The sequence below is a fragment of the Rhynchophorus ferrugineus genome, unplaced genomic scaffold (assembly GCF_030347505.1).
Source record: "Rhynchophorus ferrugineus isolate W39M unplaced genomic scaffold, kcgeb_rfMv2 rfM3, whole genome shotgun sequence".
Lineage (NCBI taxonomy): Eukaryota > Metazoa > Arthropoda > Insecta > Coleoptera > Curculionidae > Rhynchophorus > Rhynchophorus ferrugineus.
This window is the reverse complement of record NW_027472582.1, coordinates 65,840,003-65,855,749: the sequence shown is the minus strand read 5'-3', so window position 1 is coordinate 65,855,749 and position 15,747 is coordinate 65,840,003. Positions and strand designations below refer to the sequence as shown.

The 15,747-nt window shown below is 29.1% G+C and overlaps 1 protein-coding gene across 4 annotated transcripts in view; it reads right to left on the bottom strand.

The window, feature by feature from the left end:
* Positions 1-15,747, bottom strand: part of Ccapr2 (cardioacceleratory peptide receptor 2) — a 121,968-nt gene that overhangs the window by 57,609 nt on the left and 48,612 nt on the right. For 3 of the 4 annotated variants that reach the window (XM_076399201.1, XM_076399202.1, XM_076399199.1), the window contains exon 2: positions 10,257-10,452. In XM_076399201.1, the coding sequence (XP_076255316.1) occupies positions 10,257-10,452 (196 nt within the window). Of the gene's footprint in view, positions 1-10,256; positions 10,453-14,710; positions 14,853-15,747 lie in introns of those variants that run through there. The other variant, XM_076399200.1, reaches the window with a different exon arrangement.

The window sequence follows — 15,747 nt, the reverse complement described above, 5'->3', positions numbered from 1 at the left end:
GAACAACATTATTAAGCAGATTCTACCAAAATTTTGTTCTTAAATATTTTATTTCAATGAAATGAGATGTTTTAAAGAAATTATTAAGGATTCTTAAGGAATTATTTTAAGGAGATTATAAGGAAGTTATTGGAGATAAACCTAATATAATATAGTTACAATATATAGTAATAGTTTTTTATTGATTGTAGTATATTTTGCTGACTAAAAAAGTGCGTATTGTCTCAAAATTTACCTAACCTATTTGATTTCCTTAAAGAATTCGCTTTGTATTTCTAAATTTTATTTTGTATATAATACAAATAAGTATATAATTTAATTTTCTACCGCTCAATCATTCAAAAGTTTGGAATCAAGTTTTGACTTATTACACTCAAATATTATTCTAAACATGAAGTATAGCCCGTTAAATATATGTAGCACAAATTAAAAAAAAAAAATATATATATTTCTCGTTAAATTTTTGGCTTCGTCAAAATGGCCACACATATTTTTCATTACTTCTTCACAAATTTTACTTATTCCTGTTGTTAACTTATTTAAGAATTCGGAGCTAAATGTCTTCCACTCACTTTGTAAGTATTGCGACAAATATGGCCACCTCGATATGCATCGATTCTTTACATCGTTTCCTAAAAATTTTAATGTTTCACAGTGTGCATTCAACTTATTACTGAATTTATGGACATTTAGTTTGACCATCCTCGATAAATCAAAGTATTCATTTGGAAGCAAATCGTTTAAATATTTTTGTCATCTATCCATTTTTCCAAGAATTTTCAGTCATACGATAATGTTACGAAATGCAAATACTGCAAACAAACTGCGGCAATAAAAAAAAACAATTTTAGCAAATAACACTACATTTTCTATAGCTATTCATTTTCTATAGTCTTTTTATGATCTATTTAAAAATAATTTAAAAAACTAAAATCAACTTTAAATTTCCATTTTAAAGACACTTTCATATATATAGAGTCCATCTACCGACCACAAATATCGTTATTTTGCAACAACAAATCAAAGAACTTCTGTCCTTATATAATATAATATAACTGTGGCTGAGGTCATGGCGTTTTAAAGCAAATGAAACAAAATTGAAGAATATACTCGCTAGTGAATATCAATAACTGGATTTGTATTGTTTGGGCTTGGTATCGAGTTTAAAATGTTTCAGATGTTTCAGTAATATTGTAAATAGATATACAGGTTTATGTAGGTATTAAGCTAAATTGTATGTATATAGTAGAATATAAAATACATGCAGTAGATAGGTTAAGTTTGATTATTTTTACCTTTTAGTGTGTTTCTTATTTATTTTTTGAACTCGGTTCAATTTTTTTCTTAACATATTTTATTTTCCTCTTTTAAGTGTTAGATATTTACTTAATAAATTAGGCTATTATTTCATTACAATTTTTACAATGGGTAGGCCAAGTAAATGTGCCCGTATGAACCAAACTACAAAGAACCAAACTAGAACAATAACAAAAAAATTGTTGTCCCATCCGAGAATCTTGTCATATGATATGGTTAGTGCTTAAAAAGCAAACAATAACTTTTGCACTGAACAACCTCCGATTTTACATATCTGATTATCTTAGATAAAAAAATATGTGAAAACTTTGAACAAGCCTTTGAAATTTGAGCGCTTCTCTCTATACACCTATATTTCAAATAATTTATATTTTTATTTACATAGATATATTATAAAATTATTTAAATAAAGTGGTTCTAAAGCTAATAAAACCTTTATTTTATATAGACGCCATATGGCGCCATGAGGGTACTCAGGAATTAAGACCCACCCTTTGTTTTTACTCATTTGCACGCTACAATCCAGCCAGACATAGTCTAACGATCTTGTTTCTGCTCCTTGAATTTATATTTTTTATTCGTAATCAAAATATCCACATATTGTTCTTCAGAGCGACCTAAATCGAGGATTACCGCTTCGATGGCAAAACATTCAGACCAAGACAAAAAAGTCCGGTATTGTTTGCCAAAATAGCTGAAATCGGTATTTATTTTTCCTTCAATAAAACAGTCAGTTTTATTCAGAACAGCTGTATCAGTGAAATAAAACTTTTACGTTTATTTACTATGGGACCAGTTCTTTTAAAGTAAAATGTTCTTGTTATTTTATGGTTTCGCTACTTTTATGCGGAAGGAAATGACAGGAAAATCTAATTTTGTTGTTTTTAAATCGCTGGCTTCTTTCGGTCGCCTCATTGTCATTAACCAGGCTTTTCATGGTTTTCTTCCATGAATGCAATTGTTTGATTGTTATTCCCGCTTTTTATTATAGTAGACTATGAAATAAAGTTGACGACTTATAAATAGATCGAGTTAATATATTATTCGTTACATAAGTTATGCCATATGGCATCGGATTCCAAAATTATATTCACTAGTTGTCTCCTAGTAACAGCAATTCGACTGTTAATGATGATTATTTTAAGGATATTATTAAACTATTATTGGATTAATATAATTGCCTTTTCCGTATTTTTTTTTTTTGTACGAAAGCTGAGATTAATTAATTTTGAAACTTATCCTAATAAATTACAAAAAATGTCTTAGCCAATAAACTTACAACTGCTATGTCACCAGATTCATTTCGATTACTGTCTTTTCTTCATCAAAAATGCATTTTTATCTACCGTCACATGCTCTTTCAGATATAAAATTCATCAAATATCTGAATAAATACCGGCTTGTTTGTGATTGTCCTTATGCAAGAGTGCAAAATCCGAAGAGGAAAATGATCTCAGTCACGCCAGTAACCAGGCTGGGTAAGAGAGGATGTCTTCTGGGATGATTTCTAAGTTGCTCACTCGCCAGACGGTAGGGTTAATGCCGAGGACCGTGATTCGGTACCCTCGGTGTTAAAAGGAGACTAAAATATTTTTAAAAAATGTCTGAAGGTCACAATATTCACTAAATGGGGGTAAAGTTTTGGCATATAAATATATAGATATATCAAGACTTATATCATTTGTACTACATATGCTATATACATTTTAGCTATGTTCTTCTTCCAATATTCCAATTATAAGTTATATATATATATATATATATATATCGATTTATCTGTATCTCCTATATATTATTAGTAAATAATGCCGTTGGAGTCTTATGGTAAAAGTACATATACTTCATTGATAAAAACTATGAACATTACCTCATATAGAGTAATTTCGATATAATTGGCGGAGAATAACTTAGTGCATCGAAAAATCGACTGAGGAATTCGAAAAGTCGACACAGCCAATATAAAATAATAATAATAAAATAATTTTATAACATGATCATTTAATTACCAGACATTGGTCCTTTTGATTCTCAAGCCTTTCAAGTCCTAAGCTTGAATCGATACTATATAGTTTGAGATTCAGTATTTGTTAAATGATATTACGATAAATTAAAAATAGGACTTATTGCTATACACATTTACTGATGAGGAGTATAAAGTCTTTAATTTAAAACAATCTTCCAATACCAATCCACAGTTTTTATGTATTTATTGAACAATGAATTCTAGTAGAGTTCTCGGTTTAATTCAATTTGTAATTCTTAATAGCAATACATCGAAAATAACAGGTAAAGTAATATTTTTTTAGCTTCTACAATAGAATCCAGTAATTTTAGTTATTTAATTACATTGAATAGCTTTTATTTAAAAGTATAGTGCCTTCTAAAATATCATAATGTTTAAAGTAATTAAATATAATTTTGATTGTTTTTTTTTACCTAAATATATTTTTTATAATAATAGAAATAACCAATCAACGAGTTTAAATCATGCTAAACGATGTTTAAATCAATCATCATGTGGTTTTGGTCACCATGATAAAGAATTTGAGAACCGGAGGATTGTCTTCATGATTGATGAAAAATGCAATTCTATTTAACTTCACTGGATCAAATTATTCTTATTCATGATAAGCATGTTGATAATGAATTAATAAAATTATATATTGTGTTTCTCCACTCTAAATTACAGAAATCTGCGTGCTAGTGTATATATATATATATATATATATATATATATATATATATATATATATATATATATATATATATATATATATATATATATATACGGCAATATAAAGCTATGTAAATTGCAGATATTCTTCACCATTTCTTTTCAGTCTTTTCTATGTTCATTTTGGTTGTTTGTCTAATTATATAGAATACTCTCGTTCATTTTGAATTACCCTCGTAATATATAATAAAACACACTTAACAAAAATCAATATATGATGAATTAAAAAACACTTTTGCGATATTCATTACGATAAAACAGTTAACGCATAATGGATTATCGAAACTTTCAGGTAATTGAACAACACTATTCATCATAATAATTAAAATGCTTTATATAGAGCGTAAACAGGAACACTGGAGTATTTTAAGGTATAAATTAGACCCTGCCAGCGTACAACAATAATTATTCATTGCGGTTAATTTCCGGCTTTTAATATAATAAATAGTATACCATTATTTACTACGTTAATTCCAGTTTTGCAGGTAAATACACACTCTCAAACAAGGTATGAGAAACTAATACTATACTAGGGTTGTCTTTTATATTTCGGGATTGGTTTAAATTAGTATTGCTATCTGGCGATTGATGTTAATTAAAACGTTTACATATACTGAAGCCATTCGTGTCCTATACTTAGTGAATAACATACTAGTTAACTAACATTATATTAAATTTTAACAGTGTAGGATCATCATTTTATGAAAATCGTCCATAATCGATTGTGATAACAGCATGGTATTACCATTGGTTATGTGATTATATAATGATTATATATGTGATGCTATTTGCGTTTATATAAGGAATTAATTATTTTTGATTGAAATAATCACTACATAGTATAAAACAGTCGCCTTTTCTGTCCCATTATCCCTATGTGCGCTTAAATCTTTAAAACTACGCAACGGATTTTGATGCGGTTTTTTTCAATAGATAGAGTGATTCAAGAGGAAGGTTTATATGTATAATACATGCATAATATACTAAGGCAACATTGCTAATTTTAGAGGTTTCTAACGTGATGTCGTAAATTAACCTATTTTTTTAGGCTTATTTAGCAATTAGCAAAAACGCTGCCTAACCCTACGAGTTAGATCAAATTAATGTACTACAGTATTGTACACCATAAAAAGGTCTACAAAAAAGTCCGCGATGGTATATGTTCATCTTTTAGGGATAACCCACATTAACCATTTTTATTGTTTACTTTTTATGTGAGAAAATGGCTTATTTACGAAGCTATTTTAAGCAATACGGCATTAATCCTTATCGAATTAAGTACCTTAAATACAGTGTGCAATTAATATAGATCAATATGGTTCCTTACAGCATGTAAATTAAACAAATATTTTCGGAGATATTACAAATTTAAAATTTGCGTTTAAAAATGTGTAATGTAATAAAAATTGTATGAATTTAGATATTCCATAGATAGCAGGAAATCTTCATAGTAAGTATAGGGGAAGAGGAATTGTTTTACTCCAAATTTAATGCGTGCAGGCCAAGGGCAGTAATGAATGAACCAAAAATACTGGATCGATTTTAATCATGTTTTCATTGAGTGACATAGGCATATATATTTTATGCCCGTGCAAAGTCGGAGCGGGCCGCTATGTTTTTATATACAACGTTCATATTTTTTCTGTAGTGTATTTAATTTAGTATCAGCATTGCACCCGTGCGAAGCCGGGGCGGGTCGCTAGTAATTATATAAAAAGCAAAATGTATATAATAATTCACGTAATAAAATCTGTTATTAGTCCTTTTATCGGCGTAAAACTAGACAGGAATTTTAAAATTATTGAATTAGAATTTTTTTAGTGTGTTTTTAACAGTCTCGCAAGTTTCTTGTATAATTTCCGGTGTCCAGCAATGGTTTGAAATATTATTATCAGACTAATTCAATTTAAATTTGTTTTAAATATTGAAATTAATAAACATTTTAATTGTATATTACTGCGACAATATGGTAAGGATTGTGAAAAAAAAGTTAGTTTCAAGTCTTCGAAACGGTCATTGAATTTTGTTCAGAAATAACCTTTAAATTTTCTTTCATGCTCAATTGAAATATCCTAAAACCTCAACAATATTGCCTGTTGACAATTTCGTCGGGTGGAAGATATTCTAAGTAAACAATTCCTCTATTTTTACATTATATTGTTTTTTATCATATCTGTCAACGTATATACATTATTTAGTAATTTTACTAGATCAAAGGACTGATATTTTTAATTAATATATAGTGGAGAACTTAGATTTAAAGGGAGTAGAAGATGAAATATGATAGACCTTAAGCAACAGTACATTGTTGTCAAAATGGTCTTGAAATTTGAAACTGTTAAGCATCTACGCACTTAAAAAATAATATTACGTTACTTAAAGCTTAAGGATACCTATGTGTTTCATTTCTGCAATAAAAACTGAATATATATCACGTCAAAACATTATATTTTATCTTATATAATTTATTTTATTATTTAAGTATATGAGATTAATCTGTTATATCATTTAGGATACAATAAAATTGTTGTACTTAAACATATAGCAAATTTTACAAGAAATGTTTATCACTGAAAATATCATTGGATTTATAATTAATTAACAGATAGAAGCAAAGCAATATATTTCCGAAGGTTTCATAAAGATTTTGAAATAAAACAAGTGTAAAATATCAAATTACAACACGACTTATGAAACTGATAATTGAAAATGATATTGTCCACAAAAGCATAGACTGTTACACGTGAAAATAAAGTTGTTGTAACTAAATCCGTATAGAAATGGAGAATAATTCTAGTAACACTGTGTAGTCATCAAGTTTAAGTAAATAAAATTTATTATTAAAACATATATGCAGTTTTGTAACAATATTAATATTCCAGGTTTTTTTAAATATAGAAACAACAATCTATTCACAATATAATTGATTGTTTTACAGCTTAAATTTAATCGTGAACTGATTAATTCAAAGGACGGAAAGGAATTAATTATTTAAGAGTCCTTTCGTTAATTTAGCAGGTCAGAAACCGTGCAGAATTCCAATAAGTTTAACCATACCTCAATGAAAATATAAATACAACAATTTGAATGGCATTGATGCCTTAAATTAATTAACTGTTATCAACAATCTCTCTAGATTTGTTTTATCGGCTATATTATCATTTGTTTTTTTTATTTTATAGAACGAATTGATTTTTGTTTTTCTAAGTCTTTAAATTAATTTTGGAATATTTTTTGGTGTGCGTACTTCACGCTGGGAACTTCTGTAACTGGATAACAAGATTAATGTCAAAACCTCGTTTGTAGACATTGATTTTTTATATATAGCATTTTGTTGAAGTACAAACTACATAATCTTCGCACTAGTGGATAATATGGAATTACAAACAAACAAAATAATATTAATCATAAGTATTAATATATGTGTTTCTGTTAAATTAAAAAAAAATCAACAATCAAAAAAATGGGACATAGAAAAGAAAGAAAAATAGATAATTATAAGAAAGCGATTTTGACAATAATTTATCATTCAATGAGGGCGAATATTCAACCATGCATCTAGTAGCCTCAAAGGAAGTCACCAAAGTTATAAAAACTTATATTATTCTAAATATTTTTTAATAATCGAACAAGTGCTATAAAATCTACCAAGAAAGGGGTTTGTAAAACTTACCAACACTATGTTCCAGATGTTTGGAAGATGGTTGAAATTATTATGATCCAATACCCAGGAAAACCAAAAAGAACAAAAAACCTACTCAAATATATCCTTAGACATAGTTCAACCTTACACCAGACACGGAGAATTAAGCAAAGCAAATCGGTTCATAATTTTGACTTTACGTATAAACAAATTGTATGCAACAATAACCAATATAGCAACATATAGCAGCAATTTTGAGAATCTTGGAATAAAACTGGATGCAACACTTTCTTAGAAAGTACATTAAAAATAAAAAACCATAAAACTATACTTGGAGTATTGAAAAGAACTATATTTGGAATATTAAGGAAACGGTTTATTAAAAGAAAAACAGCGGTGTTATATTTATTACATGAGTATTATTACTATAGAGATTTAGTAAGTACCGATGGGTTTTTTTAGATATAACCACTAGTATCAATTATTTTATTAAAAACACTTAAAAAATTAATAAAAACAACCCGTTTGAGATTGGAAATTGGATAATCAATAAATGATTTGTTTTTTATGAATATGGCGGATGATCTACCCCATATTTCTAATTTCCTATTATGTATATTGTAGCGACCTTGAGGCATGTCGAATTTTACGTTATGGAATAACGGCCTACAAAATACCCAGAAATATAATCCCAGATGTTGAATACGGGCAGGGTGCCAGCAGCGCCAACTAGAACCCGATAACGAATAGCCGGCGGCAACCCCGAGACGTTTATCTGGGATGTTATTGAAGGGTATTTCTATTCATTGAGTACTCGACTATCGTTTGGTTTAGACGTGCTACCATCGACTGCCCAAGACTCGTCTCCAGGTAACACCGCTGCCATCCGTTTTATCTAATTGTATTTTTTACATTTTTTTTATAGAGACAATAAATAACGATCACATAATGTAAACACCACTGTTTCATTTCGTTTTATCTCCGTTCACCGAGCCACATCATTTACCCTAAAGTGGTGACCCCGACGTCATCTTTCGCAAAATTGGATTTGGACTCGTGAAGGGAGGATAGTGCAACATGGTGTATTTTACGTGGCCGTTATATTTTTTGTCTCAAAATTTTCAATATTTTTAATTCGATTCGTTTTCGATTTTACCTTCAATATTCTTTTTCATTTTATTCATATTCCTTTTCAAATTCCTTCTATATTACATTCATTCAAACATTTGTTCCTCATTAAATTTTATTTTAGTGCTGGAACAATGAAGCTTCAATTTCATTTCATTTTTATTAATTTTTTTTATCAAAATTTTCATTCACAATATTTTGAACTCATAGATATTTTTACATCACTGCTTAATCATCAGCGTCTCGGCTAAACATTTCTTTCGGCGCTATGTTTAAATCATAATGTTTTCCTTCGCTCGCCGTCTCCGTCATAATGGTAGACATTTTGATTTGAAAGGCTTTGGGCATCTTCGGTCGGATACCGTCGTTATTTGTTTTTTCTGAATTACCGTAACGTATGTGACTACGGATTAGTCACAGAGCAGCTCCAGAAGTTCGATACCGATTGCGGTCACCATAGACTCGTCATGTATTCGCCGAGGTACCAGAATTGCTAACGTCTCGTCGTCGAAGAAAATAAGCTACCACGTCGTCGAACAATCGATCCTCCCACAGCGTCGATTACGGAAGCCCTGTCCGAAAAATAGCTTGTTCTCAACGTCGTCGATGGATCACATTCAAGTGCCAAAGCGACGATGAAGCAACGGTATCTGTAGGACCGGAAGATCTAAGAAAGAAGATAACAGCTGTACCAGATCGCAACCGTACCAACTACACCCATTTCGATTTATCATATTTTTCAAAGCCCTTTTTCCATGCAGCACATTTTGTTTGGTATCTCATAATTTATAAAATAATTGTATGTAAAATTCTGACAAGGGAGTATTGTAGCGACCTTGAGTCGAATTTTACATCGTGAAATAACGGTCTACAAAATACTCAGAAATATAATCCCAGATGTTGAACACGGGCGGGGTGCCAGCACCGCCAACTAGAACCCAATAACAAATAGCTGGCGGCAACCCCGAGACGTTTATCTGGGATGTTATTGAAGGGTATTTCTATTCATTGAGTACTCGACTATCGTTTGGTTTAGACTTGCCACCATCGACTGCCCAAGCCTTGTCTCCAGGTAACACCGCTGCCGTGCGTTTTATCTAATTGTATTTTTCACATATTTTTATATTGCCAATAAATAACGGTCACATAATGTAAACACCACTGTTTCATTTCGTTTTACCTCCATTCACCGAGCCACATCGTTTACCCTAAAATATTATATATATACTAAATATGACTAAAAATGTATGTAAATTGCGAATGAAGAGACGCTGAATTTGTGTGTGTAAAAATATAATATTATTCTAAAATAACATATAATTAGTTTCAACTAGATGTGTTAATTGGTGTCTATTAACTCACATCATCGTTAGATCGAATCTATTTTAAATTAATTAGTAAATTATTAAAAAAATGTTTTTGTTTTGTGCTTACCTTATAAAAGTAGAATGAATTTATATCAGTTGTTGACGTCGATTTGGAAAAATTTCTATGCGTGATGCTGCTATTTCCTAATGTATTATTGACAGAATCCATAAACGTGTTCGTTTCATTATTAGTTGTTTCCAGGACAGATATATCTTCCAGCGCCGTTGAAAATGACGCATGTCTAGCCATCGATAATGGAAATCTAAAAGAGAAAAAATCTAAATACATCACTGTTTATTTGAATTGCATAGTTTGGATAACTAGTTCGACATTTCCGACCAGTGATTTTATATTTAAATTTTGCGGCAATTTTATGAGAAATTATAATTTTTATGAAAATTTAATATGAAAAATTCAATAAGAACATCTCTAGATTTACGGCATTATGATACAATCTTGGAACTGAAGTATTGGTTCCTTTCATAATGTAAAATCACGTATAAACAGCCAATTTGCCATGACAAAAAGATATGCATAATAGAACCGTGACAAAACTTTTTTATTTTTTAAGTTTTGAAAATTAAACATTGAAATATTGAGCACTTCTTCAGTCAGTCTTCTTCTGTTAGTGTCTCAGTTAAACATTTAATAGTGTTAACCTCAACAAACAGTTTTTTGGTTCTATTGTACATCAATTTCATGGAATGATTTAGTTATATATTTATACAAAAAAAAGATAAAATATATAAACAAACCCAGCGCACTATTTTTAATACATATAATTTAAAACATTATATTTTAATACAAAATTAAATGAATGTTTAAAGTTGTTAAATAACACATAATATATATATATATATATATATATATATATATATATATATATATAATTTATATATATATATATATATATAATTTATATATATATATATATATATATATATATATAAACAAACATTTTAGGCACTTGCCAACGCGTTATTACCTCCAAGTCTTATACGGTAGATTATTCGTGGTTTCTGTTATACATAAATCAACCATGGACGTGTAATTTTTAAAATAACAATGTGGCAACGTCGCACTGGCAGGCAGTATTGAAGACCAAGATAACATTCTAAATTTAACGTTTGAAACGATGTTAAAACTACAAGTTGGTTATTAAAACATTATTAAGCGAACACATTAACACGAAAAAATTATTACGAAGTATTTAAGTTTAAGCAATGTTATTTAAGATGTTGTGTTACCTTGGATAATTCCCGTATTGTTGGAGCTATTAAAGAGTTATAGCAAATTTGGAAATAATGGCAAGTTTGCAGAGGAACCAAATTAATGTGTCTGCTTTAGCGGAAGGTATATACACAGATGTGAAAGAAAGAAGCAACATATGTAAAAATTTCATCCCAAAATAGATGAACAAAATTCGAAAATAACAAGAATAGTTTTCTTTGCATACAATAGTATACCATTGTACTAGAGGTAATTCTAAAAGTTGTTAGGAATATTTTATAAATTTTAGTGGTATTAACTTCTAATTTTTATTTCATTCTACGTTCTCATTTCATGGTGAGTTGTTAGTTTCCTCTTGAGACATAAGGCAAAGTAGAAAGCAATAAATAAATGAAAGCAATAGAAAACAAACTATAGATCTCTCTCTAAAGAGCTCTCTGCAAGGGCGAGATTGAAGAATGATATAAATAAAAGGACAATGCAATTTTATTTAAAAATTAGGCAAATAATTAGATTGGTGTATTTATGGTTTCCTTAGAATATATTTTGGGTGACAAATATGGAGAAAAGATAAGGACTATACGAATTCGTAAACGAAAATATGCAGTAGTTGAAATGAAACTAACTATATAATTTGTATATATGGAACACATAGGTTAAATAGAAGAAATTATTAATTATTGACAGTACATTTATTCTTCCATATTTATGTATATTATATAAAAGTTAAGAAAGATCATGTATAATTATATTTGATGCTCTGAAGTATTTGCAGTTCTCAAAACCATCTTACGTATGAAACTTTGTTATAATGTTCAGTGGCATAATAATTAACACATGTTAATACTCTATTGATTGTTAAATGTTAACAAAAATGAAATTTAATTAAATGCAATTTAAAAATGTTAATGAGCGTTAGTTAGTTTCTGATAGTTTGCATATATTTTAATATTTTTCAACATACAGACATTTAATATTTTAATTATTGTATACATATATATATATATATATATATATATATATATATATATATATATATATATATATATATATATACATCTGGTCTTATATTGAGGGATTGGAAACAAATTTTAGTAACATGTCACCTTTAAATTAGTTTATTTTAATTAGTACTTAAAATACTAATTATATTAATAAGATAATATATCTATTATATATAATAATAGATAATTATATCACTGGTTTATATGCTACATGAATCAACAAGAATGTTTCGCTTATGTAATGGTATAAAAGCTTTGAATCAATTTTTCGACTGCATTTAAAACAGTTTATATAAGAAGTAAAGCAAAAAAATATCTACCCTTCACAAGACGAAAAAAACCTGAGGGTCCATAAACAGTATCGTCATGAAACGTAATACAACTCACTAAATATACTCTTAAGAATGGACGGTTCTAAACGGGAGACAAAGGAGATAAAGGAATAAAATTTCCAATTTAGAATAAGTCAACATATTTCTGTTATTTCGGGGTTGAAATACAGAATGCACCATAAAAGGAAATTGGGGACTTAAGTAAAAGATATTTAAAATAGATGTTTGTAGGGAAACGGCGCCTAGAGTTTACTTGCAGGAAATATACGACGCTAGCGGGTTCTTGCGTAATCGAGACAAACACTAGGTAGTCCGAAGAAGTGAGATGATGAATATCCGTTGTTGAATCAAAATACAATTAATGATTAATTTCAATAACGCTCATTAAGATTAATTCATTAGGGAAAATATTAATATACTTGAAACTACATGAAAAATGGAAACTGTTGTTTTAAGTGCTTGAATATATTCTTATCCTTTTTTAGGGTATCGACCTGAACAATTGAGAGTCACAGGGCACTACGTCTGGTGACTACTCTGCGGTAGAACTTCCTTAGTGTTGGGAACTATCGACTGAAATCGACTATCGACTATTTAGTAATTGACTACTTTTTACTATCGACTTTTTCAGTCCCTATTTTTGGTTCTACTGATTTTACCACTTTTATCAGTGACTGTTTTTGGTCCGACTGATTTTGTTACTATTTACTATCGACTGTTTCAGTCGTGTACTTTTAGTTACTATTTTTAGTTCTACTAGTTTCGTTCGACTGATTTTTAACGTTCTGGTTCTGTCGTCCTAGCCGCGACCTTAACAAAAATATACACAATTTATGCTTACATAGATTTATATGTAATATATATAGTTTTATGATTTTTTTGTAGTTTGCTTGTAAATAGCAACATATTATATATTAATAGAGCAGCATTTTGGAACGATGTTTTTCAAGATTGCTAATGTAATAGGCTAAAAAGATTAAAATTGTGAATGATAAATAGTAAAATATTTTTGACTGTTTTTAAGGCAATAAAAGGTAATATTTCGGTTATTCTCTCAATTTTTGTTAAAAAATATTTCCGTTCAATAATAAATAAAACATTTACTTTATTTAACAAAGCTCTATTGGGATTGTGCGATCATTTTAATTATGTTATGGATTAGTTTTTTTCTTTTGATTAGGTATATGTTTAATTTTCATTTAGTATTTATGGTTATTGTAAATATTTCATTTTTAGGTTTTGTTTAAGTTCTGTTGTGTTGTCTATATTTATTATAGTATATTATTTAAAACTAGCTATTGACATATTAAAATACGATAAAATATTTGTGGGGATTTCTTCCACTCCATAGAAAAATTTCATTCCTTTTTACAGATCCACAGAACATTCAAATATAAAAGTAATTCTACTATGTTTAAAATGAAATTATAAATTTTATGTTAATAGTATTTAGTAATTTTTTTTCTTTCCTTTTTTAAGTTTAGTACGTGAAGGAATATATACATCTCCGTCTCGCTTATACTACCGTTGGAAAATATAAGCACATAAAAAATTAACTGCTCCAAGCAATTATCTTTGTCCTTTCCTCTCTCACAATTTATACATGAAAGGGTTCGTGCATCTTCGTCCAACATCACGAATTGAAAGAAACAGTCAAACCGTGCATTTGTCTAAAAATAATAATTACTATTTTTTATATACGACCTAGAGAGGCAACTTAGCGCCTATTACTCGCTATTTCTAGTCTCTTTTTAAACAATTAAACGTTCATTTTGTTAAACTAACATGGGAATACATATGAAGACCTTATAACTATGAATATTCCGTTTTGGTGTCAATGTGGATGACTGCCCTGAAATAACTCACCAATCGTCAAGATCATTGATGATTGTCGTAGTGTATCCATTTTTGATGATCAATTGTAATACACTATTGATAGCTCTTCTTTAATTACCTGGTACGCAATGAAACCGCCATATTGGAATGGTCCGAAATATTGCTTCCTTTTGGATTTGTCCCATCGCAGGTATACGCCTGGAAGTGGTGTTATCAACTGTGTTGATTTGTCAGCTATTTCAAAGTTCTTTGAATGTTTGAACAAGATTTTCGTGCAATAAATCTTATTCGGTTCGTTATTTTTGATTTGTTCTCCCCCAGACTTTCTTTGTTAATGATTTTAAAATCTCCACTAAAACCAATCACTAAAACTAATCACTAAAAGCAAAATTGGCAGTTGGGACATAATGGACCAACACCACTATATAGGTATTTTAAGCTTTTAGAGAATATTTTCTAGAATTAACAATTAACAATGCACAAAATTATTCAATAACACTAAATGAGAAACTGTCTGTAGAGAAATATCAATACCATCAAATTTAAGAGTTGGATTAGTTTATTTGGAGTGATACTTCGCACTTTCACTTGATTAAAATACATGAAAGCATTTAATATATAGACAGCAATAAAGATTAGACGCTAGTTGATGATAATGAGTACAAAATATTTTTTAAATCCTTATTTACAACCTACTGTTGCGATAGTCGATAGCGGAATCAAATCCTGCTGAGGTGTAAAATCCGATAAGGAAGATGATCCCAGTTGCGCTAATAACCACGCTGAGTAAAACCGAATATCTTCTGGGATAATTTCTAAGTTGGTCACTCGCCAGTCGGTAGGCTTAATGCCGAGGACCGTGGTTCGGAGCTTACGTTAAAGAGTAGGTCCAGTCCAGATAAATTCTCGTTGGTAAAAAGGAGACTATAAATTATATATAAAAAAATCCTTATTTAACAGTTAATAGTAAATTGTTGTTAAATTAAGTTAAGAGCAAATTGCGAATATTGTATTTCATAAAATCACTTTTATTATTTATAGACTACTTTTATTTTAATTGATAATTTTTATATATATAATTTTACTAACCTATTTAGTTTTTTATTGTATTTTTTAAATTATTTTTTTACATTTTATTCTATTATTTGAGATATG